Below are 23,641 nucleotides of genomic sequence, written 5' to 3' on the forward strand. Positions count from 1 at the left end.
AAGATTATTAATAAGAGCTTTATGTTTGATTTTTTATGCGAAAGGATCATCTGGTCTGGAGGATAACTCGGTGGTGTGCAGTTGTTTTCACCAGATTACGAAATTACACGTTTGCTACTCCTCCTCTCTGCTAGAAACTTGGAACTGTTGATGCCCTGCGCCGGGCCTCATCTCCATGGGCTGCACAGAGTTCAGAATTCTGTCCATGAGGCAGTTTTTGGGGTTTCATGGAACGGATCGCGTCATCAGTCTGCTGATCTCTACGATGGGTAATCGGATTTGCCGCGTCCACGTTCAATCAGTTTAGAGAGAGCTCGTGAGTACCTAAGTGAGGCACGCGCCAGTCTGCTCTGCACTCTGATTGTACTCCAGTCTTTGAACTTCTGAAAAGCGGACGTCACTTAGGCCCGCGTCAGTCACTCCTACTCACAGGTGTACGTTTGTAGTAACTTTGTGAATGTTCTTTGTAAATCCGGTCCTGTATGCTTCTGTGCATGCACAACAAATGACAAAACGGACAGCGGAGGTGGGGGAGAGGGGTTTGGGGGCAGGGTGGCTCGTACTTACATCAGGATTCAGGAGCCACAGATCCCCATCGCGAGAAGCCTGACGCTGAGTAACATCTGCCGCTCTGTGGGGGTCCTATGTGAAAATACCGGGTGTTCAGACCACAGAGGGCAGGTGGGCCCCCAAGAAAACACCACTCACTGACCAGCAGCTCTAACTAACACTGTCTCCGAGGTGTCCGGCGTGGAGCCAGGAAGGCCAGATCCCTGCTAGATTATCAGGATATTCACACGAAATGCAATGATTTACAGTAAATCTCATTTTTAAACCGGTATTTATTGAGTTTAAACAACAGATTAACACAAAAACATTAATGGCTCATGCAGTATGGGGACCCATAGACGAAGGGCTTCGAGGTGTTAGTATCGCGCATTGAGGATACAACAAGATCATCCGTGACCCAATCACTGTATCAATTTACGTGCAGTATAACAAAGTACTTGAAAGCATATTTCATGGCAAAGATAGACATGGTTCTTAAATAGCTTGTAACTTCCACTTCTTGTGACCTGTAGTTTCTGAGTGCTTTATAACTAACCCCTCAGTTTCATGGACCCATGCTGTTCGTCGCTAGTAGGGTGCAATGTTTGTTTGTTTGCACAGACGCACATCATTCTGTTTGAACATATCAAAGAGTTGAGACGAAGCCCGCATGTCTAAGTCAGGTATACGAATATCTAGAAGAGGGTCCTTCTGAAATACCCCAATATTGGGACCTTTACGCTGATTTTGATCCCGCTGAAAGGTCTCCAATCTCAGTCAAACCATCCAGTTGCCAAATCCACACGTGGATTCAAGATACAGCTCTTAGAAGCCGCCAAACAGGGCTATAACGTGTGTGTGTGTGTGTGTGTGTGTGTGTGTGTGTGTGGGTGTGTGCGCATGTGCTGGGTCGTAACGGGGATCACCCCAGGCTGAGTGCCCCAGTCCACACACTTCCGATACATTTATGTACCACAGAAGCAGGGTGGAGCATCCTCCAAACATGTCCTTGGATATTCTTCCTGTTTCCAACCAAGTGTTTGTGAAGATGGAAACCAGTGAGGGGCCCTGCATGGTGTTTGTGACCTGGCCCCACAAAAGCTTTTCATAGGCCTGCAGTGTTCTCAACCTGATCTTTTAACACATTCTCAACAACAACAAAATTAGGCTCGGCCGTAGAATGTGGGGCTTCTCATGGGATAGAAGTTCCTTCACTGCTGAGCCGAAGTCTGTGTGGTCCTGAACTGCAGCTCTGAAGACATTTAATTGACCATTAGATGCAAGATCTCAAATTTCCCTCTGTTGTAGGATAATCTGACAACAGGGATAGCCACAATTTCTCTGATGGCCCCAGAACAGCCTAGACAGTCCCTAGCCAGACGTGTAAAGAACAAGGCATGGAAGACATTCAGGATTTTCTGTAGGGCAGTGGTTCCCAACCTTTTGACTTCTGTGGACCCCCACTTTATGATTACTGGAACACGGGGACCCCCACTGAATCATTATTGGAATCCGGGGATGCCCCAAGGAGTCATTACTAAAAGCTGGGGACCTTAATATGTTAATGTTATTTAATTTTGCAAGCAGTTGCGGACCCCCTGAGGAGGCTTCGCGGACCGCAGGGCTCCCTGGACCACAGGTTGGGAATCACTGCTGTAGGGCAACAGATCCCCGGGAGAGGCACATTCAGCTGCAACGCAAATAGATTGCACAATGATCTTGGTCCATTCCATGCACTTTTTCCTACTAGTTCTGTTTAAGAATGATAGGCCATGACCTCAGAACATTAGCCCGCGTCCGGGGCTTAAAGAGGAGGTAAAGTGCTGCAGTTGCCTTGCACCAAGGGGCACAATCCAAAAAGACACAATTTGTCCCAATTAACCCTCAAGACTTACATTTCTCAATTTCCTTTAACATAACTGGATAACACATAAAAGGAAAACTCCTTTTAGGGAATATCTCCCATCCAGGCTTCTGGGAGGATATAGAAAATGCGTCGAAACATGAAGAGGGGTAATTAGATCCAGAGAAGGGTCATGCCTCACCCTGGTGCCCACAGGGCATTTGCTGTGGGTTTCCTTCAGTCCCACTCCTGCTGTTACGGCGATCAGGAAGGCTCTCCCTCATCCTTACCCACTAAGCTGACGCTCTCCAGTGTTTTTGGCCACATGGGTATTTACGCCTTTAACCGTTTCGTCAACACTTGGAACTCTAAATTCTGTCTCTGTGATCTTGGAGATCACTTAATGCATGTTGATATTCAAGGAATCCAATTGGGAATAGTTTACTTAGCTGGCGTTTTGCCTCAAAATGTGGCTTGGATCAGACCGTACTGAGCCAGCGATGGACCCCGACTCACTAGTAGCCCGAGCAGACACCACATTGAACATACATAAGGAAAGAGGCATTTTGGTTGCTCATTCTGTCAGCTTCCCCATGTTTCTTCACCCCAGAGTTGCTGCATTATTCCAGCTTTAGTTCAAACTGCTCTCTGCAGCCCACACACTCTCACTGCTAGTTTCCGCACCACGACTGAAATAAACGCACCGCCCATACTCCGTCTCCTATCTCCGCGCCTTCCTGTAGCACGGACTGCCATCAGCTGCTGTGGCAGTACTCAGAAGGGTCCACGCTAGCACAGTCCCCTTCTAGCAGACACCCAGCTTGCAATCCTTCACAAAGCATCACTAGTTGATTTGCTGTTGTTTGGTCCAGGAAGGTCTATTTCCTTGCCAATTAATTTGCTTTGTTGTTTTGGTGCCTTTACCTCAAAGCCAGCCACAGCTTCTGCTCTGCTTAGGAATCCAAAAAAACAAAAACAAATTTGGTTACAATATACTCACAAACCATATGTCAAATGGAATATGGCTTGGGGTAACAAAGCCACAAGGGATTTGGAGCCTAGAGGGTGGAGGAGACAAGTTCGGTGGTTTTTGGTTGAGATATCCATCGCTGTCATTGACATGACCAGCATCAACTTTCTAGCAGTGTTGTAACAACTATGGCAAAGAACAGAGAATGGCAGAGCTAGTGAATGAGAGAGAGAGAGAAAGAGAGAGACAGAGAGAGAGAGAGGCATAAAAAGAAGACATACAGGAGGCAAAGGGATCTAATCTCAGAAACAACAGAATGAAAAACATACAACAAACCCAGTTAAAAAAAAAAACCTTCTTCCACGAGTGGGCGTGATTTACTCGAGACACTCTGGAAGTAATTCAGGAGCAAATCAGCCCTACTCCCCGTGAGAGCCTTTGTTTGTAAGGCCGAGAAACATCTAGAAACATAAATAAAATACTCCAGAATGGAGCCCCCCAAATTCCAAAGACTTCCAACTCAAAACACATTCATGTTAGTAAAGACTCTATTTGCTATGGAAAGTTAGGACTATACTTTTTGTAGATAAAGTACATCTGGGCTTGTGCTTTAACATCACACAGACTATACATCTCTGGCAGTGCCCAAGTGAGAGGCGAGGCTTAAAACACGCCCTGCAAAAGGTTTGGCAACGTTTGGTGCATCTGCACCTGACAGCTCAACATCAGTCAGAGATTCCAAAAATATGACGCCGAAAAATACAAAGGAAGGTTGGATAGTCTGTAAATCCAAAAAAAGGGAAAGAAAATGGCAGATTTAGCGAGCACGCGGCCACACTGGTCTTCTTCAGATCCAAATTTCAATTTGCAGATTATTTCGGGGGATATCGAGCGAAGGGGGCCTCCTCATTCACACTGTTCTGTAAAAAAAAAAAAAACACAAGCAGGATGTCAGTAGTGGGATGTGGCACAAGTGTAGTCAATTTTGTGGCTTCAGTAGATAAGTCACCGATTCCAAAGGATGTTCCACCCCACTACGTAGCACCTTAAGATTCATGCCCAGGACTCCAAATTCTGAGATTTCAGACTAAGTTGTAAATCCTGCTGCTCTCACCAGCAGCAAAATTCACACTGTCCTCAAAGCACAAAATTCACTCCATCAATTTCACCAACTCAACTTCTGATTAGGTCTGAGCAGAGTGTACGGAGTTCCATGAGACCAAAAAACTCTGCCGCGATATGCAGAGTTCCGCAAGCAGCAGAGTGCGTTGGGTCACACCGTTTGTGCTGATTTTTAGCACCAATTCCTTGTCCCACACTGAAAAATCAACGCGAATGACCACGCGCAGCGCAAGATGGTGCTGCTTCTTTTCTGCCACTGGAGTAGATTTTCTACTCGAGCAGCACCTTCCTCAACGCAAACGGAAAGTTGCGCAGAGATTTTTGGAACTCCGAGCTCTAAGTGGAGCACAGAGTGGGAAAATCTCTGTAAACTCCACGAGTGGCGCGGAGTTCACCACCCACCCCTACTTCTGATTTACTCCTTCATGCACTCACTCATTTACGAACCTGCTTAGATTTCACTAACTTAGGAATGAAATTTAGTTTTGAAGTATTTACGGCATTTCTATGTTGGTTGTTTTTTTCCACATTTGGGCTCACTGAACATTTCTCCTCTGTTTATCTTCTCAAGGTTGTCTCCAATACTATTTGCTCCTCTCACTACTTCCTTGCTGCTCTTAGAATTAAGAAACCTGTGGTAGGCACCTTACACATGGTGGCCACCTCGGACTGTAGAGGGATATAGAGCTTTAAATATCATTCTCCAAAAATATTAATCAACCGATGACCAGAATATCAATAACCAAAATATAAACAAGGTAAATATATTAGTAAGTTTATCTTTACTATACTTAATTTCACCTACATGTACCTTGAAGATAGATAGATAGATAGATAGATGCCATCAACACATACACACATATACACATCTTCAAGGCTTATAGGTGTGCAGTTAAGAAGAGTAAATCTATAATTATTACATATATATATATATCTACCCCATAATATCTTAATTTCAACTTAATTTTTCAATATTTTTGTAGCACAATAATTTTAGAGTCCATATCCTAATACACAACACACTCATCTAAGTATTGACTACCTATTTTGATGAACTATCTGAGTTTTTGCTTCCACGTGTTACAGACCAATAAATTTACAATATTGTGCATGCGTGAAGGTAAATACCTACCATGGGCATCTCATCCAGTCTCTTGAACTGCGGTCCTCCTCTCTGGCACACCTTCACAATGACCACCGCCAACACAATAGCCAGGATGGCAGCAAAGATGCAAAGCACCACGATCAGGCCTGGGTTCTTCTGGGACAGAGGCTGCTGCTGGGGTGTACCTGAGGCATGGAAATTAATATTGGAAAAATCATTCTTAACTATCAGCAAACAGAGACGGCGCACTGGGTGTGGTCTTGTCAGCGTTCTAGCATTAAGGCGAAAATGTCACGCAGAGCCAAGTCAGGTAGGTTCAGATATCCCTGTCCTGTATTTTGGTCCAATCAAAAATCAGCCTTGATTTAGCTGTGCATATATAATTAGTATATTATAATAATATTAGTAAAATTCTATCTGCTGAAAAATCCCTTATCCCTGATCGCCACCCGCATGAGGGGTGGACCAGTCCTCTTCCCACTATGTAATGGGGATTACTCCTGCTGTTACCAGGCATAGGTGTCCAACCATTAACAGGGTGTGTAAGGGTTGGGCAGAAGCTTAGCAATACCCCAGAAAGTGCAAGTTTGTGAACATGTACAAACTCATAGGACATTTCCGCCATTGAAGTCTTCCTGCCTGCCGCGGCGGGAAGATGTACTCAGGCGAAAAGCGCCAGGTTACTGAAGCCTTTTACAAGTACAAACCCCTCTATTTAGTGTTTTTATGCTCTTATCTAGACAGTTTGGCTTTGTAAGGCAGAAGTGCACACGTGATTAGCTTTGTAAAGTTTGCCGAAACTCTTTTCTGTTAAGTACATGTCGACAAAACTTTGTTTTTTAGCCTTAAGCTTGATTATTGGCCACATAAATTGCAGTAAAAAGTTAAGAGTTTCACACAGATCTCTGGAAGCGAAAAACCTCCCAAAGTACGGAAAGTTGCCTTTCGTAAAAACTGCAAAAATACAAAATCTTATGGCCTCCTCGGGATCAGGAAATATGAAGAACAGTTTAGTTTCATTTTTACCCTCTGATGTGTTTACTTATCTGCTGCCACGTTGCAGATATTTTACACGCTTTACAAAACCACTCAGGCATTCAGTGCTTGGGGGAGGCCCATGACGCGGGTGCGCCAGTGTGCGTCATGGCAACCGTTTCAAAATTCAGCAAAATACTTGTGTAAGCACCCGCCCCTGGTCTCTTGTTAACTGGGCGTCGGCACAACTGTGCCGAGCCTCTCGTGGTACATTTTCAGAGTGAAAGTTAATGTGTGTGTGTCTAGGGAGGAGGCAGCCACCCACCTAATGCTTTGTTTACATAGTGGGAGCCAAGCTGGAGTCATGGCCTTCACGAGGCAGTCTTTGCACGAGCATTGCATTAACCGGGCACTGATGAAGTAAAAACCCGGAAAGAAAACCTGGCTTGACTTGTAAGAGGAGCAGGGGGATTCAGCTTCCTTAAATTGAGAGCTAACGTCATGCCACAAAAGCAGGAAGTTAAGGACCAGGCAGCCGGCATCAACATGGCATCTCGGCTGGGGTTGACCACTAGTGGCATCTTGTCTAGGGTTGACCACTGGTGGCATCCCGGCTAGGACTGACCGCTGGTAGCATCTTGTCTAGGGTTGACCACTGGTGGCATCTCAGCTAGGGTTAACCACTGGTGGCATCTCAGCTAGGGTTAACCACTGGTGGCATCTCAGCTAGGGTTGATCACTGAAGGCATCTTTGCTAGGGTTAATCACTGATGGCATCTCTGCAAGGGTTAATCACTGATGGCATCTCTGCAAGGGTTGACCACTGGTGGCATCTCGGCTAGGGTTGACCACTGGTGGCATCTCAGCTAGGGTTGACCACTTGTGGCATCTCAGCTAGGGTTGACCACTGGTGGCATCTCAGCTAGGGTTGACCACTGGTGGCATCTCGGCTAGGTTTGACCACTGGTGGCATCTCGGCTAGGGTTGACCACTGGTGGCATCTCGGCTAGGGTTGACCACTGGTGGCATCTCGGCTAGGGTTGACCACTGGTGGCATCTCGGCTAGGGTTGACCACTGGTGGCATCTTGGCTAGGGTTGACCACTGGTGGCATCTTGGCTAGGGTTGACCACTTGTGGCATCTTGGCTAGGGTTGACCACTGGTGGCATCTTGGCTAGGGTTGACCACTGGTGGCATCTCAGCTAGGGTTGGCCAGTGGTGGCATCTCAGCTTGGGTTGACCAATATCCAAAATATATTATGTTTGTAGATAAAGGCATTTCAAATATTTGTCTTTTGATTTGTAAAAGTGTAGTCCAGCTGGTCTGATTGAAGGAGCAAAGACTACAGTTCTCAGAGGCCTTCAGATTGTCCTATAGATGATAGATGGCTGAGATAGGAAAAATGGTGAGCAGCATGGAGTCATTTTATTTATATATATATATATATATATATATATATATATAGAGAGAGAGAGAGAGAGAGAGAGAGAGAGAGAGAGAGAGACTGACTGACGTGTTCTGTCACATGACAGGACTAACTTCAAGCGTGAGGCAACAATCTTCACGGATTTTGAAATATTTACATGTAAGTGTTCAAAATACTTTTGAAGTTTGTTTTTACAACACAACTCGACTTTCAGACTAGTTCTCTGTATCCCCAAATGTTCTCCAACAAAACTCCAAAGAAAAGAATGGTTTATTAACAAAAAGACACCCCTGTATCAAGGTCCTGGGTGCTGCAACATTGAACATTGTTTGTCTAGAAAGTACACCAGCAAACATGAGAGAAGTTATACCCTGCAACCCAAGATGGCGACCGCCGTCTCCACGGATGCAAGTGGAAGCTCAGGGGCTACTGGGAAATGTAGTTGATTGTCGGAGCACCACTGGGTAACGCCTTCTCCACAAGTGTGAAGCCTTACACTGGGCAGCGCCAACATTCTGAGAGGATCACCATCCTTTCCTTGTCTGGGATGGACTCAGTGTGAAGGGGTTGGAGTATCGTGCCCTTCTGCCAACGAAACCCTCAGAGGTAAGACATACCTCCTGACATGCCTTCTGGTAGGTATGTGTTTTATTATTGTACATGGTCAATAACCCACTTTTGTTGCAGGGCAGGGTCCTATCCAATGGATCCTTTCTATCAGCCATAGTATGATGATATACAAAGTGAGCTAATGTATACCGAACCTGTGACGTATAGTTTGCAGATAGATCTTGGCAGCAAGTGCCCAGCCCACTGAGGTTTCCTACTGACTGAGACTCTACTCATAATGTTGATTAGTTGATGGCTACGTCCTCTTTGAGTGTAACCTTATAAACACATCAGAGGCCAGAATACAGAAACTTTGCTTTGATGCTGAACTAACCCTGGTTCATTTTGCTCTATTGCTGAAGTGGTCTAATATTGAATAGTGAAATAAATATTGACAGAGTCCATTTCACTGAAGTCGATTTTGAAACCATCAATAAATGTATATCACATATTTAGTTTTTTAATAAACGATTTCATATGTGTAATTTTTTTTAATTTTTTTTATTTATTTATTTTTTTTTTACAAAAAAATCCTGCATGTCATTTTTAAAAAATTAGGAGTCAAAAGACCCTGAACTTTTGAGTAAAATATGTAAGTCCGCTGTTGTATAGTGATTGGTAATGGGTACAGACTTTCTGACTGCAGAACAAAGGAACGTGTCGAAGTTAACAAGCGATGCGTGGGAACCTGGGCTTTCTTTGGTACTTTCCTGCCATCTGCCGGTAGTCCTGCGTATTGCATGCAGGCATCACGTCAACTCCATTAGGTGCACAATGAAACCTCGGGTTTCACACGTATCAAGTCAATTGTGAAATGAAAAGTGATGTGTTATGATATAGGCATTCGTAAAACACAAAATCTGCTCTTCGTACGGCACGCTCTCAGTCGTTCGCGGTGGCTTTCCAAATGTTTCTGGGGTTCGCGTTTGGCTTGTGATGACGTGCTCTCGGTGGTGTGTCTTGGTAAGTACTTTTAAGTGAAAGTGCCACCTTCTGTGAGTACCAGGTATATCCTCACGCTATAGTGAGTCTGGAGTGTGGTAGCAAATCTCTTGCACATTTCCTAGGATCGGCATGATGCCCCTCGCCCATCAGAAGTATATGTGTTTAATGTGCTCTGCTGCATGGCTGAGCCTGGTCTGTCCTGCTGAAAGGCGCTGCTGTAAGCAAGGCGAATCCCCATGAGGCCCTGGTTATGAGCTGGGCAGAATTCCATGCAAGATTCCCAGCGCATTTATTGTTACCAGACACATGGAATTCCACCTATTACGAATTAGACTCTTCAGTATGGGAAATAATTATGAGGACTTGAAACTGCCATGGGGAATTCTGCACGGCATTCCCTAACCTGAGGGGTGCACCATTCCCATTTACCACCCGCTCTAAGCAGGTGGTAAGTGAGAGCACTGGCTTACTGTGGAATGGAGGTGGAGGGAAGGGGGCTGGGTGGTCAGGGAAAGGAAAAATAGTGTTAAAAGGTGTGAGTATTGCATGCTTCCCCCTAAGCCCGGTGCTTAATTTGAGCCGGTGGTTTCTGGCGCTCAGTACCAGCAGTTAATTGTCAACACTAGCACTTGTGACAGCCTGCCACAAGGTGGCGCTGTCTGGCTAATTTAAAGATGACCACAATGACAGTTAAATATTAATTCAATGTGCATTACAAATGACTGTTACTTGCCGCCCAAGCCATTCTCATAACTTGTAGTAGTGTGATGGTAAGTAGATGTGTTGGTACTGTCATTGGCAGCACGGCAGGGGCAATCTATGCTTCAAGCTGCAGTGGCCTCCTGACTAGGGTCCTGGCACTTAATCTTTTTTACAAATTAAGCAGTGCCTAAGCTAAGGAAAAAGCTTGGCAAGGGCTGGTGAACAATGCTTGACTGCTGTTGTAAAGAGTTGAATTCCATATGGTAATTCTGCTTCACCTAAATGGGAATTCCGTTCTGCCTGACTTGCAATCAGGGCCTTTGTGGTTAAGCGTGTCGGGCTCTACCACTTACTGATCAGACTATGTGTGCTGTCGATGCCAAGAACTTCAGAAACTGTAACTACCCATGTACCATAAGTGTATAAATGTTTCTAAAATGAGTAGAACTATATAACAGTAATACAATGGTGGTATTCAGCTCTTAATAGCTCTCTCTCAATTTGGTATTTGTTTTAGGGAGCTTCTTGCTATCTTTGAAGATAAAATGTGGCGCCCCCCTCTGAGAATTTGTAAAGGTGTGCCTTATAAAGCTGTCTTGACTCTAAGGAGACATCAGTTGATAAAGGACCGCGCAGTGCAGAGTGTACATTTTTACCGAACTGCTGCATTTTTTTCAATTGGGCGTCTTTATCAAGGCTCCATATCTTTGAATGCTACGGCATTCCACCATTGCTGCCAACAGAGATGTGTTACAGTTCACCAATGAACCCTAAGGGAGCAAAATAAGTCCGAGATTCATGAGTATATTTAGGGTCAAGCCTGCGAGTGCATGCGCTTGCACATGCATCTCGAGTGCGAGACACTGTTGTGTTCAGTAAAGGGCTTGGAGCCCGCCTGCCGCTCACCATTGGTTGGTTTGCGTAGCACTCTTCTTTACAGCCTTGTAATTCGTCGAGGCTTGTCTGGCATCATTTCCATTCCTCTGTGTGGAGCAGGGATCAAGCACTAATTGATTGAACTTCATTTGAGCCCATCCGCTGCTCCCAACGTGATCGAGGTACTATTTTGTTCTAACTTTCAGTGCCCCGCAAACAGAAGTCTTCTGACTGGAAAACACATGCCCAGCAGGGCAAACAAAATTGCAAAGTTTTTTTAAAGCGAACTTTATTTTATTTTGTTAAGTCTTCTTTTCTCAGTTTCTACTCATTTTGGTTTATTTTGCTAGTGGGCGCTGTCAAAAGATGACAATTAACTTATTTGAAATGTGCAAGACCTATTGTATTTCAAATGCTTGTTGAGAAATGTCAGAGTTTGGAGATAAACCAGCTCTGGAGAGCTACAGGACACTGCTGTGTAGGTTCTTGTCTGAACATATTTTTTCTAGTACATGTTGTAGCCAATGTTTTACCATATTTTGTCATTACACGATCAGTGAGGCAATTTCATGGTAGTAGTTCCACTTAGACTCCCAAAGCCAGTCTGCTATGTTACACTGATGAGGGGCAAGGAGTGAGAACCATGTCTGTGATTAGGTCTCTATTAAAAGATTATCATGTCCTGGCTTTCTTCCGGCGCCTGGATACCCTCATGGGTGATTAGTCATGCTTCACAAGTCGACTGATTGATTGATTGATGTAGAAATCATCACTCCCTGACACCATGACTTCATGTTAAGGCTCTATTTTTAACAAGTAAAGCTATAAAGCAGGTGTTTCCAACTTACAATCAGGGACTCGAAAAATTCTGTTTTTGCAACTTTCAAGAACATCTACGTAATATATACTTTCAGGATCCAAATTAGACCCCTTCTCCTGTGTAATGATGCTAGGCATAGAAAAACTCCATGAAGAGAAAACCTGTAGACAAAAATATCTGAATTTATTTTCCAACTTTGTTGGGTCGAGTGCAGTAAACATGACTTTACTGTGCATTACATGTTATTTTACTATGCAGAGAAAAGCTCGGCTTGAGTGAAGGTACACTGAAATCTTCTGAAAAGGCAAAGAACCAAAACTCTGCAAAACTTTGTGGGTGGTAAAAAAAATATTACACCCATATTAAATCTCAAATTTTCCACATTTTTGTATGCCATATGTGACATTCGCCTCTAGCCTTGTTTTTAATACAACAGTGATTTACACTCTGGGACATGTATCGAGGTGTTTCCTGTCACTTGGAACAGCAAGACATGGATATGTGGATCAGAGGTGTGCACTGATGTGTCAGACAAAGTTCCACTTTGTGTTGTGCAGAACACACAGATTTATGCACGGTTTAATTTGTAAAAAATAAAAATAAAATAAAAAAGTGAGGGGCCCAAAGCACAGGTTTTTTTCTGTAGCCCACCCAATGCTGTGGTTGCTTAAAACAAAGCTGCCTGGTCTTCATTCCAGTTCATGTCTCTTTCTTCCACCTCTTACACTTATTGTCTCTTTATCTCATGAATACCGAGGCTACCTGGTCTTGTTTCCATCTCCTGCCTCTTTTTTCCACCGCTCTACACTTCCTGTCTCTTTATCTCATGGATACAGAAGCTGCATTGTCTTGATTCCATCTCCTGCCTCTTTCTTCCACCACCAGACACTTCCTGTCTGTTCATCTCATGAATACTGAGGCTGAATGGTCTTGATACCACCTCAGGCCTCTTTCTTCCAACCTACACTTTTTTTTTTTTTTACATTTTTCTCAGTGTAAAGCTTCTTTTTATCCTTGATTTCTCCTTTCATTATTTTTTTCCTATTTTTTTTCTTCTTTCTTTCTCCCTTTTCTGCTTTTCTCTCTCTTGTTCTCTGTCACAGTCTGATGACAAAAATAGATTCTGGTCCATTAAAATGAGTGCTGGAGCTCAGTACCTGCAGCCACCGGCACAAATAAAGCACTGGATTCATGGCTGGGGGAGCACAAATAGGCTAACAGAACTAGTACCTAGGAAGTACCATGTGTTGATTTAATTTATGGTTGTGGGCTGACTTGGGCAACCACAATTCTGACTTGGCTTTTTACTAATGGAAGTTGTGTCTGAGCATCTTGAGACAAGGATACACAAATGTGAAAATGATGATTTGCACAACAACATTAGAAAGAAACACAAATACCTCTTGGTTCTTACAGCACTGTTGTTAGTACCCATTATGGGAGTGTGAAAGCCCCAGACCAACCTTGCAGGATTTACAGCTGCGAACCAAAGGTGGTCCATATATCTCTTAAGTGTGTGCGCAACCCACTGAGATACCATGCGCTATAATTCATTCCCAATGTACTTTGAGGCTCTTAGGAAGGGTGTGGCAAGTTCTGGAGCCTAAAAAACACACAACATGAGTGTCACACCCATCAAGATGAATAAGTTCTAAAATCTTTAAGTAATAGCTCTAAAGATCACACATATTCAAATAAACATCAGTCGTACCTGAACTATTGGTCGTCGTCCAGCTGACCGTAACAGAGGGCTTTGGTGAGACGCTGGTCTCGCTGGTGGTCGATGGGACCAAGCTGGTGCTATTTTCAGTCCTGCTGGACTCGGAAGAAGATGGCGCCCCCGTGCTGGTGGCATTGTTCTCTGTGGATGAGGACGAAGACGTGGTGTTCGACACGTGGGGGGTGCTTGCATCACTTCCTGTTGCAGCAGAAGTCTCGGAGACACCGCTTTTAGTGGTTGCCTGGTGTGTAGTCGTCGCCTCTGCGGTTGACGTGAGGGTTGCACCTGGGGCCACAGTGGTGATGGCAGTGGTGATGGCAGTGGTGTTGGCAGTGGTGTTGGCAGTGGTGATGCCAGTGGTGATGGCAGTAGTGTTGGCAGTGGTGATGGCAGCTGATGTACTGGAAACACTTTTGCTTTCCTTACCTGTTGGCCCGGTGATTGCCGCAGTTGTTGATGTATCTATTGTAAGGAACCAAGGTCTGGAGTAAATATACCTTGCATTTGACTCCCAACATTGCAATTATAAAGAACAGAGATGAAAGAAAGAAGATGTGATGTAAGAACTTTAACCTACATTCTGTGCCTCACTCTTCTACTGATTGAATATATTAATAAACAAACATACATAAAGGTCTCCGTGAGTAAACCCAGAACTTTAGTCGGACAAGAACTAGTTGAACTTGATTTAATTTCAACAGTTTAATCAAGGAAACCCAAAAAACCCAATGATACAATATATATATGTGTAAATCAGAAAGCCTGCTACTAGCAGACTAAAACAGCTATTTGGGGGGAAAAAGCAACTCGGGTGCATAGATCTTGTTAGTTAAATAATATTTTCTGGCACTTATTAAACACTTATGATAGTGCAATACTGGTCCATAGTGTAAAGATGTTATTACACCTTCATGCTCAGCGTCACAGCTTTCCATTTAATGGATAATATTGTAAGTGCTAGAAGCCACCCCTCGTAATGTCACCCTGAAAAACTGATGTGTACTAACATCGTCATGAAAGCTTTGACTCCAATGTTGTCGATATGTATTTAATATCAATATGCCAAAATTCACAGTTGGTACTTGTTCCTAAAATCAATATTTTGTTACATCAACATTAAGAAAACGTAATCCTAATCACAGTCAAGATTTTGCTATTGAGATTTGTAAACATTGGAATTATGGGTTCGGAATAATGACATTGATGACGGAAAATGTGCATTTAGAGCTCGTACTGCATTTTCCAAGAATGGAAATGTATGTCATGTGCAAGCCCACATTGCCAGCAAGTGGAGGCCGCTGTAGTGTTCTCTGGTGCACGTTCTGCATGAAGGTGGCTTCTGTCACCACCCGAGGGAGGACCAAATGTTCCTGTCAGATGGCAGATGAAACAGACAATCTGGGATCCAGGCCTGTGGGACACAATTTCAAGCCAGAGACAGGAACACTATCTACTAGCACAGACAGTCCTTCTGGCCAAGCAACCCTCAGGATTACGGGGGGTAAAAAATTCCGCTCCACCGGCACAGTTTGTGGAGTTTTCCCCACCCTGAGTACCAATTGTAGTATGGAGCTCAGGCAAAACTCCGCCAACCGCTGCGTGGCAAAAAAAATTCTCACGCACGTCTCGCCAACATGAAGTTGGCGAGCGAGAATTTGCATCCACTAGCGTGATATTTAGGCGCTGGAATGCCTCCTGGCGAGATTTCTCAACGCAGCAGGTCTCAACCGTTTGTGTTGAGACACCTGCAGCTCAACAAGAAAGTCTATTCAAGTGGCGAGCTGCGTTGTGCCATTCGCACTACTGTCACAGGGCAGAAGCAGCTCCTGGCGCTAAAAATCAGGGTGAGCAGCATGATATGCCCAATTCCGTCTGCTCGCAGAACTCAGCGGAATCTAACGGACTTTTTATGCAACTCTGTGGAATTCCACGGAGTAAAACTCTGTGTGTCCCCCAACCCCTAATCATGACCTGAGTGCAGATTCATCAGCTGCCACCAAGGGGTAGACATTGAGTCAGACTTGTTTTATGTCAAATATCAGGAATGCCCACACATGCTCTTGCTTAATGTCTGAGGATGGAGGGTCATGAACCATCCTTCTACCACCACACTCGCATGGACCTGCTCTGAAAAGTGGAACCTGGACTTTGGGAGCACACTTTACAAAGATATTTTTAAAAGTTGGTGTGCAATGTTCATGGCAATGGTGGGAGTTACACCTGAGTATCCAGGCCTGACTGACAGGGTTTTGTAGGAGTAGGTGTGATTTGCAACAGGCTACGGTGTAAATTACTCCTTAATTCCCATGAGTAATATAGTATTACTCAGTCTTCATAACAATGTTTACCAACTTTCAAAGCGCTTACAATTGTGCAAACAATGGAAACAGAATAACAGGAAAAGGAAGTAATTTCTCAAGAGAAAAATCAATTTGTGGCCTTACCACCGGAGTTTAGTTAGATAGCAGGTTAGTGGTACTATTTAAGCATTGAGCACTGCAAAAAGAAATATTTCACTGAAAAAATTAGGAATTATTTTAAAGGATGTCAATATATTATCTTATCACAGATGTAATGCCATCCTTTAGGGAAAGCGCTGAGCTACACACAATCCCAGGCCTCTGACCGCTTGGACTGCTGTCCAGGGGTAATGATCTGTATTTAACCGGTGCCCAGTAAGAGCATTTACATCATAGTTCGGTGTACCCAGTTTCCATTCATCCCGGCAGACACTGCCTGGAGGGACCCCAGGGGGACAATACGGGACATCAAGACTGAAAATTACGTTTTCAGTCCCTTCCCCAGTCCTGAGCCCTAGGACTGCCTCCCTCTGCAACCCCCCCCAAGTCTTGAGCCTTTCGCAGCCTTGAAACACTAAACCGCCTTCCACCACAACCCCACCCAAGCCCTGAGCCTTGGGACCGCCCCTTGCCCAGCCCTGCGCCTTAGGACCGCCCCTTGCCCAGCCCTGCGCCTTAGGACCGCCCCTTGCCCAGCCCTGCGCCTTAGGACCGCCCCTTGCCCAGCCCTGCGCCTTAGGACCGCCCCTTGCCCAGCCCTGCGCCTTAGGACCGCCCCTTGCCCAGCCCTGCGCCTTAGGACCGCCCCTTGCCCAGCCCTGCGCCTTAGGACCGCCCCTTGCCCAGCCCTGCGCCTTAGGACCGCCCCTTGCCCAGCCCTGCGCCTTAGGACCGCCCCTTGCCCAGCCCTGCGCCCTAGGACCGCCCCTTGCCCAGGCCCTGCGCCTTAGGACCGCCCCTCGCCCAGCCCTGCGCCTTAGGACCGCCCCTTGCCTAGGCCCTGCGCCTTAGGACCGCCCCTTGCCTAGGCCCTGCGCCCTAGGACCGCCCCTTGCCCAGGCCCTGCGCCCTAGGACCGCCCCTTGCCCAGGCCCTGCGCCCTAGGACCGCCCCTTGCCCCAGGCCCTGCGCCCTAGGACCGCCCCTTGCCCCAGGCCCTGCGCCCTAGGACCGCCCCTTGCCCCAGGCCCTGCGCCTTAGGACCGCCCCTTGCCCCAGGCCCTGCGCCTTAGGACCGCCCCTTGCCCAGGCCCTGCGCCTTAGGACCGCCCCTTGCCCAGGCCCTGCGCCTTAGGACCGCCCCTTGCCCAGGCCCTGCGCCTTAGGACCGCCCCTTGCCCAGGCCCTGCGCCTTAGGACCGCCCCTTGCCCAGGCCCTGCGCCTTAGGACCGCCCCTTGCCCAGGCCCTGCGCCTTAGGACCGCCCCTTGCCCAGGCCCTGCGCCTTAGGACCGCCCCTTGCCCAGGCCCTGCGCCTTAGGACCGCCCCTTGCCCAGGCCCTGCGCCTTAGGACCGCCCCTTGCCCAGGCCCTGCGCCTTAGGACCGCCCCTTGCCCAGGCCCTGCGCCTTAGGACCGCCCCTTGCCCAGGCCCTGCGCCTTAGGACCGCCCCTTGCCCAGGCCCTGCGCCTTAGGACCGCCCCTTGCCCAGGCCCTGCGCCTTAGGACCGCCCCTTGCCCAGGCCCTGCGCCTTAGGACCGCCCCTTGCCCAGGCCCTGCGCCTTAGGACCGCCCCTTGCCCAGGCCCTGCGCCTTAGGACCGCCCCTTGCCCAGGCCCTGCGCCTTAGGACCGCCCCTCGCCCAGCCCAGCGCCCTAGGACCGACACCTGGGGCAGTTTTCAACATGATCTGTGTGCTGTCAGCATGTGTGCAAAAATATATAATGCGAAGGCATTCGCTAAAAGATTCAGATAAATGTTAATAAGCAAGGGCGAGGTTGACGAATTCTGCCTTACCGTGCCGGGTACAGCGTGAGATTTGAATATAGTCATGGAGAAAAAAATGGGATCAGAGACCAGGGGCTTCATGCCGCTATACTGACGCCGACAATATTGACCTACGAAAATTATTGAATCCACTACAGCGACCTACCAGCACATTTTAAGTAACATATATTTTCACTTAACCTCACCCATACTTACCTTGAAAGCCAAGTACAAATGAAATTAATTACAGTAATTATGTGCTTGCCTTCCAATATAGTGGAGGGTCGATGTAGCTGAGACAATATAATTGTCATGTAGAATATAGCGTCCCCCTCCCGCCGCCCCACCCTCAGTGACAGACCCTTCATCACATCAAGAAGTGAGATTAGAACTCCATGGAGAAATGTGTTGGACACTAGATACATGTGCGCAGAATGCCGCCATCCATTTTAGGTCATTTTGGGTGACGTCAGAAGCCCTCTTTGCAGATGAAACTCTGCTTCCTGGGAGATGAAAATACTGTTAGTTTCAGAGAAATGTATAAGTGGGCCAGAGAATTTCTCTCCCATGGATTTGATATATATGATAGCTTGCTTAAATGTTCCTAAAATGCCCCTATCAAAGTGAGATCGGAGACATCCGCCGATAGCAGTCAGGAAGGACTCCACCCTGGCACCATCACAACCAAAGAGGCAAACTCCTTGCACCAACCTCTATGCCCCTCACTCATGTAAGAGCAATGACAACTTACTAAAACGCATGAGTCATTTTCCTGATTTTACCGCTTGTACTTTGGACCGGGAATTTGTGAACTCTCTAAACAATTCAACGCAAGAATCCTAAAAGTTCTTCAACTTATACTCTACAATGCACAATTACAGGGTGATAGTTGAACCCTGCTGAATATGGAAAGCACCAAATGGTGACATAAATGTTGTTGGCTTCTCACTCAAAATAAAATACTTTGCAAGCAAATATTTCCAATTTACATGTGGATTCTGATTTATTTTTGTTCAAACCATATTTCGGGAGAAATGTTATCCCACAACTTAAACTTTACAACATTGTTTCTTTGCAGGTATGAAATATGAGAGACAAGACTTTTTTTTAATTGCATTCTGCATTGTATCGATTTTGTATTGTTAAATGCTTATTTTGAAGGGCGTTTTTTTGGAGCTTCTTATCCGTAATACCATATTTATTGAATAAATAAATGGTGGGAAGCACGAGGAGGCAGCTGTGGTGTACCGAGAGAGAGACATTTTCTCACAAATGGGAAGGAATGGCCTGGCTAGGTCAGGACTTTCTTAAGGCTGTATCTCGTGCAGTGATAAACCACGGAGGAGTGATCTACAATTACCTATTCTACAGAAAGCAAGTGCGTGGATCCGGGACTTTGTGAAAAGGAGTGAGACACAGGGTGTGTTTTACAAACATTTGGTATTTAATATCGGGGTGTGGTGGAAACAGTCCTTTCTGCAGGGTTATCCCCAAACTTTTTGCCTTTCTCCTCCTATTTTCTGACCCTCTTTTTGTTGGCTTTAGGACTCTGGGCACCTTACCACTACTAATCAGTGCTAAAATGCATGCACTCTTTCCCCTAAAACTTGGTATAATTGGCTTACACCTGTGTGGCTTATTTAATTTACCTGCAAGTCCCTTGCAAAGTGGTACACCATATACCCTGGGCCTATAAATTAAATGCTACTAGTGGGCCAGCAGCACTGATTGTGCCACCCACAGAAGTAGCCTTTCAAACTTGTCTCAGGCCTTCCACTACAGTGCATGTATGCGCATTCTACTCCCACATTTACTTGGCAGATCAAACTACCTGTCAAGGCCTAAACTCCCTTTTTACTACACATAAGTCACCCCTAAGGTAGGTCTTAGATAGCCCTATGGGCAGGGTGCTGTGTATGTAAAAGTTGGACATGTACCTTTATGGTTTTGCATGTTTTAGTAGTGACAAACAGCCTATTTCGTTTTTCACTACTGTGAGTGCTGCTCCTCTCATAGGTTTGCATTGGGAATTACCTTATATATGTCTAAGTGGTCAGTTCCCGATCTGTGAGGAGTAGCGTGGGCATGTTTGGAATGGTAGTGAGAAATCCTGCTTACTCCTGTAGTCAGATTTCACATTACTATTTTAGAAATGCCACTTTTATAAAGGGGGCATTTCTCTGTGCTTATAACTCTAGTGCTTTGCAGCCCGACTCCAATCCACGTTTGGGTCAGAGTGGCAGCTCCACTTGGTGCATACTTTCTAGATCGCCATCACACAGGAGGGGCTGGGTGTGATAGAAGAGGTATCTGCATACTGACAGTTATCTTGGGCTAGGGAGAGGGAGGGTCATTCACACCTTACATGTGAATAGGCCTTCATGCAATGGGTTGATTATCCCCATACTGATGTCTGGAGACAGGCCTGGGCTGAAAGGGGGTGGTGTTTCACTTGAAAGTTACCTCCTGAACAGAGGCACATTTTGAGTATAAGTACAGCGGCTCTGGCCCCATGATCTTTTAGAGCACTTTTGGACCTGGGTCCGGATCTCTGCCCAAGGGACTGCCGCACTGCACAAGGGACTCATCTGGACTGCTCTTCTGTTGTTGCCATGCCTGAAGTACTGGGAGGCCTAAAGGACTCACTGGATGCCTTTTCTGTTTGTTGCCCTGCTGCCAGCTGCTCCCTGATTCTGTTCTAATTGGACACTGCTGTGGGACTGCTAGGAGGAACTGCCATTATCTGTATGTATGTGCTGGCCTGCTGTTTACTCCCTGCTCTGTGCCCCAAAGTGTTCTTTTGGGACTAGTGGCTGACCCAGCATTGGTCAGAGACTGGTCCTTGCAGCCATCTGCACCCGAGCGCCTGGTGTGCGCTGGACTTGATCACCTCACTTTGTAGCCCAGCGTGGGACATGCACTCCATTATTCTTCCCCATGGGGCTGATGTGACCTATGTGACTTGTGCCACATCTGTGAAGTGGGCCAAAGCTCTCGCTGTGTGGATCATTGCCGCACACTGATCGGACCAGCGAGAGCCCCTCTCCCAAGCCTGTTTCAGTGCCTTAAACGTGCGGTCCCATAAATGCTGCCAAGTAGCATGGGCGGGGCTGTGGGCAGTAGATGCCCTCTCTAACCGACAGCCCGACACTGTCTGGAGTACCAGTGGTGAGTGGGACCCCCGAGGAGAGAGGTGGGAGCATCTGGACTTGCTTACGGCCGTTGGATCGCCTCGCAGATGCGCCGCGCACACGGTCAGCTGTTCCTGCTGGAATTGACGCAGGAATTCCAGAAGGGGCTCCCCACAACACTCCACAATATGTAGAGTCCCCCCATCCCCCTTACCTTGGGCAGGGCTCGGGGGGGCCTTGCCCATCGGGGGTAACTGCACCGCAACACCACAGAGAGAGACAGGAGATCACCTCCTCGAGCAGCGCCAACATTACCGTATTTCTCCATTTGCGAGTGCAGGTGAGCTGCATTCAGTGTTCATGTGGGGAGCCCTCCGTGACGCATGTCTGTATTGCAAACCGTAAAGAGGAAAAGGATGCATTTCATGCCCAGAGGGTGTGTTGTATGATGTTGTTTTCTACCTCACTATCAAAATAACTAGTGCTACCTCAGTCCTTACATGATATGCACAACCTCTAGGGCTTATGTTGCTTGGCAGTGATTTATGCACTTAATGTGCTGGGTTCATTACTGGTTGGGTTACTCACACTGTGATAATTCCTTTGTTTATTTGACCAACAACTGCATTTCATGCCCTGATGATGTGATATATATATCGTTTCAGCTACTGGCTCTGTCAGGATAATGAGCATTACCTCAGTGTTAGCATAGGATGCACAATCTTTATAATGTATGTGGTTTCTGGTCTAAGATATATATGTACAATATAAGAAGCATTTTGTTTTATATAATCCTGAGTGGAGTTTCATATGTGGTGTATTTATTGTGTCACTAGTATGAGTGTTGTGCGAATGCTTCACACATGACCTCTGGAGATAAGCCTGATTGCTCTGTGCCAAGCAAGCAGGGGGTGAGCACAAGTTATCTTTGGTGTGTAACTTACCCTGACCAGAGTGGTGGGTAATGCCTGGCTTAGGTGCAAACCCTAGCCAACCAGAAACCCCATTTCTAAAAGGGTGAGTTGTCTGCCGAGGTGGTAAAGTTTAGCTTTGATGCCCCTATGATGCCCCTGGGGTAGTCGAGGCATAAAATAAGGATTTTGTTTTAGATATATTTTATTAATTTTGCAAATAAAGACATCAAAGAAGTTACATCTCTCAATTTAAACAAACATTATACTATCCCCATTCCCTCCCCCCTTGTTCGCTCCCAGCATACCTACTATCTTTCCTTGGACATCACAGACTTTTCCAATGGGGAACCTGAGCAGACTTCGTTATTCGTGTGTCTCTGTACTAGGGCCTTCGTCCGTATCTAAATCAGAAGTTGGATGTGAGCCATCTGAAGTTGTTTCATCTGAATGTTTGAGGCAGTCCGGTAGCGTGTCCCATTGTCTTGCCATGTCTCGTGATCCACACCCCCACGCAGCTTCCTGATGTAGTATAGTCCCCTCTGCCTCTACCCATTTTATCACTGCATTCTGCCACCTTTGTATGTGTGGCCCCCTGCATCTTTCCAATGTATCGTAATTTCTCTTTTTGCCAAGATTTATGCCAGATCAATATATTTATTGGTCGTTTTTTTTAGCCTGGGGGCGGGGAAAATCTCCTAATAGTGCTGTCAAGGGGAATAGCCTCAATTTCCTGTCTGTTACTGCAGATATATGTCTGAACACCTCTACCCAGTAGGGCACAATTATCGGACAGTTCCATAGCATGTGTGCCAGACCTGGTTCTGATTCTGAACAGCGGGGGCAGCCTCCGTTTCCTGTAGCGTACATTAGTGCTATTTTATGAGGGGTAAGATATGCTCTGTGATAAACTAGAGATTAAGCAATTTGAGGCAAGCATTTCTTGACACTAATGGAATGTGTGTAGTGATTCTGACCCATCTCTGTTCGTCTATAGTTGTCTCCAGTTCCATCTGCCATGTCTGTCGGAGTTTATCAAAAGGAGTGGAGACATCTTTATGCAGGGTCCTGTAAATGGCTGATATTATACCTCTCTCCCCTCCCTGTGAACAGATAACTTGGCAGCCCTCATGCATAATCGGCTTGTGAGAACCTAATTTCCATGCTTTCTGTATGATCCTAACCAGTACATTGTGTAAAAGGAACATTCCTGGGGGGACACCAAATCGCTCCATCAACTCTGAGAAATTGCGCAATTCTCCATTGTGAAATAGGTCTCCAATCAAAGCGATATTATATGTAGCTAATCTCTTGATCCCTATTAGTGTCTGCCCCCCGGGAGGTGCAACAGTCCTTCTATTGGTATTTCCGGGGCATAAGGGAATGCTGTTCGTGTGTGCCGTAGGCTACGTTCCCAACATACCCGCACAGTGTGTAACACTAGTGGGAGTTGTACCTTTCTCCCTCTCTCGTTCATTAGCACATTCAGGAGGGCTGCATTGAACTACTTGGGCTATGATGTGTACCCTGTTCTAATTGTTCTTCATGTAAAGATCTTGCTAACCACTGCAGTTGACCTGCCCAATAGTAGACCTCCATATTAGGTGCAGCTAGTCCCCCCTCTGTCGTAGGTTTCTGAAGAGTGCCTAGAGCCAGTCTGTGCCTTCCTGATCCCCACACAAAACTAGTTATCAATGTGTTAATATCT

At 46.1% G+C, this 23,641-nt stretch overlaps 1 protein-coding gene across 1 annotated transcript in view; it reads right to left on the bottom strand.

The window, feature by feature from the left end:
* Positions 1-824: 824 nt before the first annotated feature.
* Positions 825-23,641, bottom strand: part of CIST1 (colon, intestine and stomach enriched 1) — a 64,960-nt gene continuing 42,143 nt past the window's right edge. The window contains exons 2-4 of the mRNA XM_069216989.1: positions 13,655-14,125; positions 5,617-5,774; positions 825-4,282 (exon numbers count right to left, since the gene is read on the bottom strand). Of these exons, the coding sequence (XP_069073090.1) occupies positions 4,235-4,282; positions 5,617-5,774; positions 13,655-14,125 (677 nt within the window). The 3' untranslated portion in view covers positions 825-4,234. The remainder of the gene's footprint in view (positions 4,283-5,616; positions 5,775-13,654; positions 14,126-23,641) is intronic.

The sequence above is a fragment of the Pleurodeles waltl genome, chromosome 12 (genome assembly GCF_031143425.1).
Source record: "Pleurodeles waltl isolate 20211129_DDA chromosome 12, aPleWal1.hap1.20221129, whole genome shotgun sequence".
Taxonomy (NCBI): domain Eukaryota; kingdom Metazoa; phylum Chordata; class Amphibia; order Caudata; family Salamandridae; genus Pleurodeles; species Pleurodeles waltl.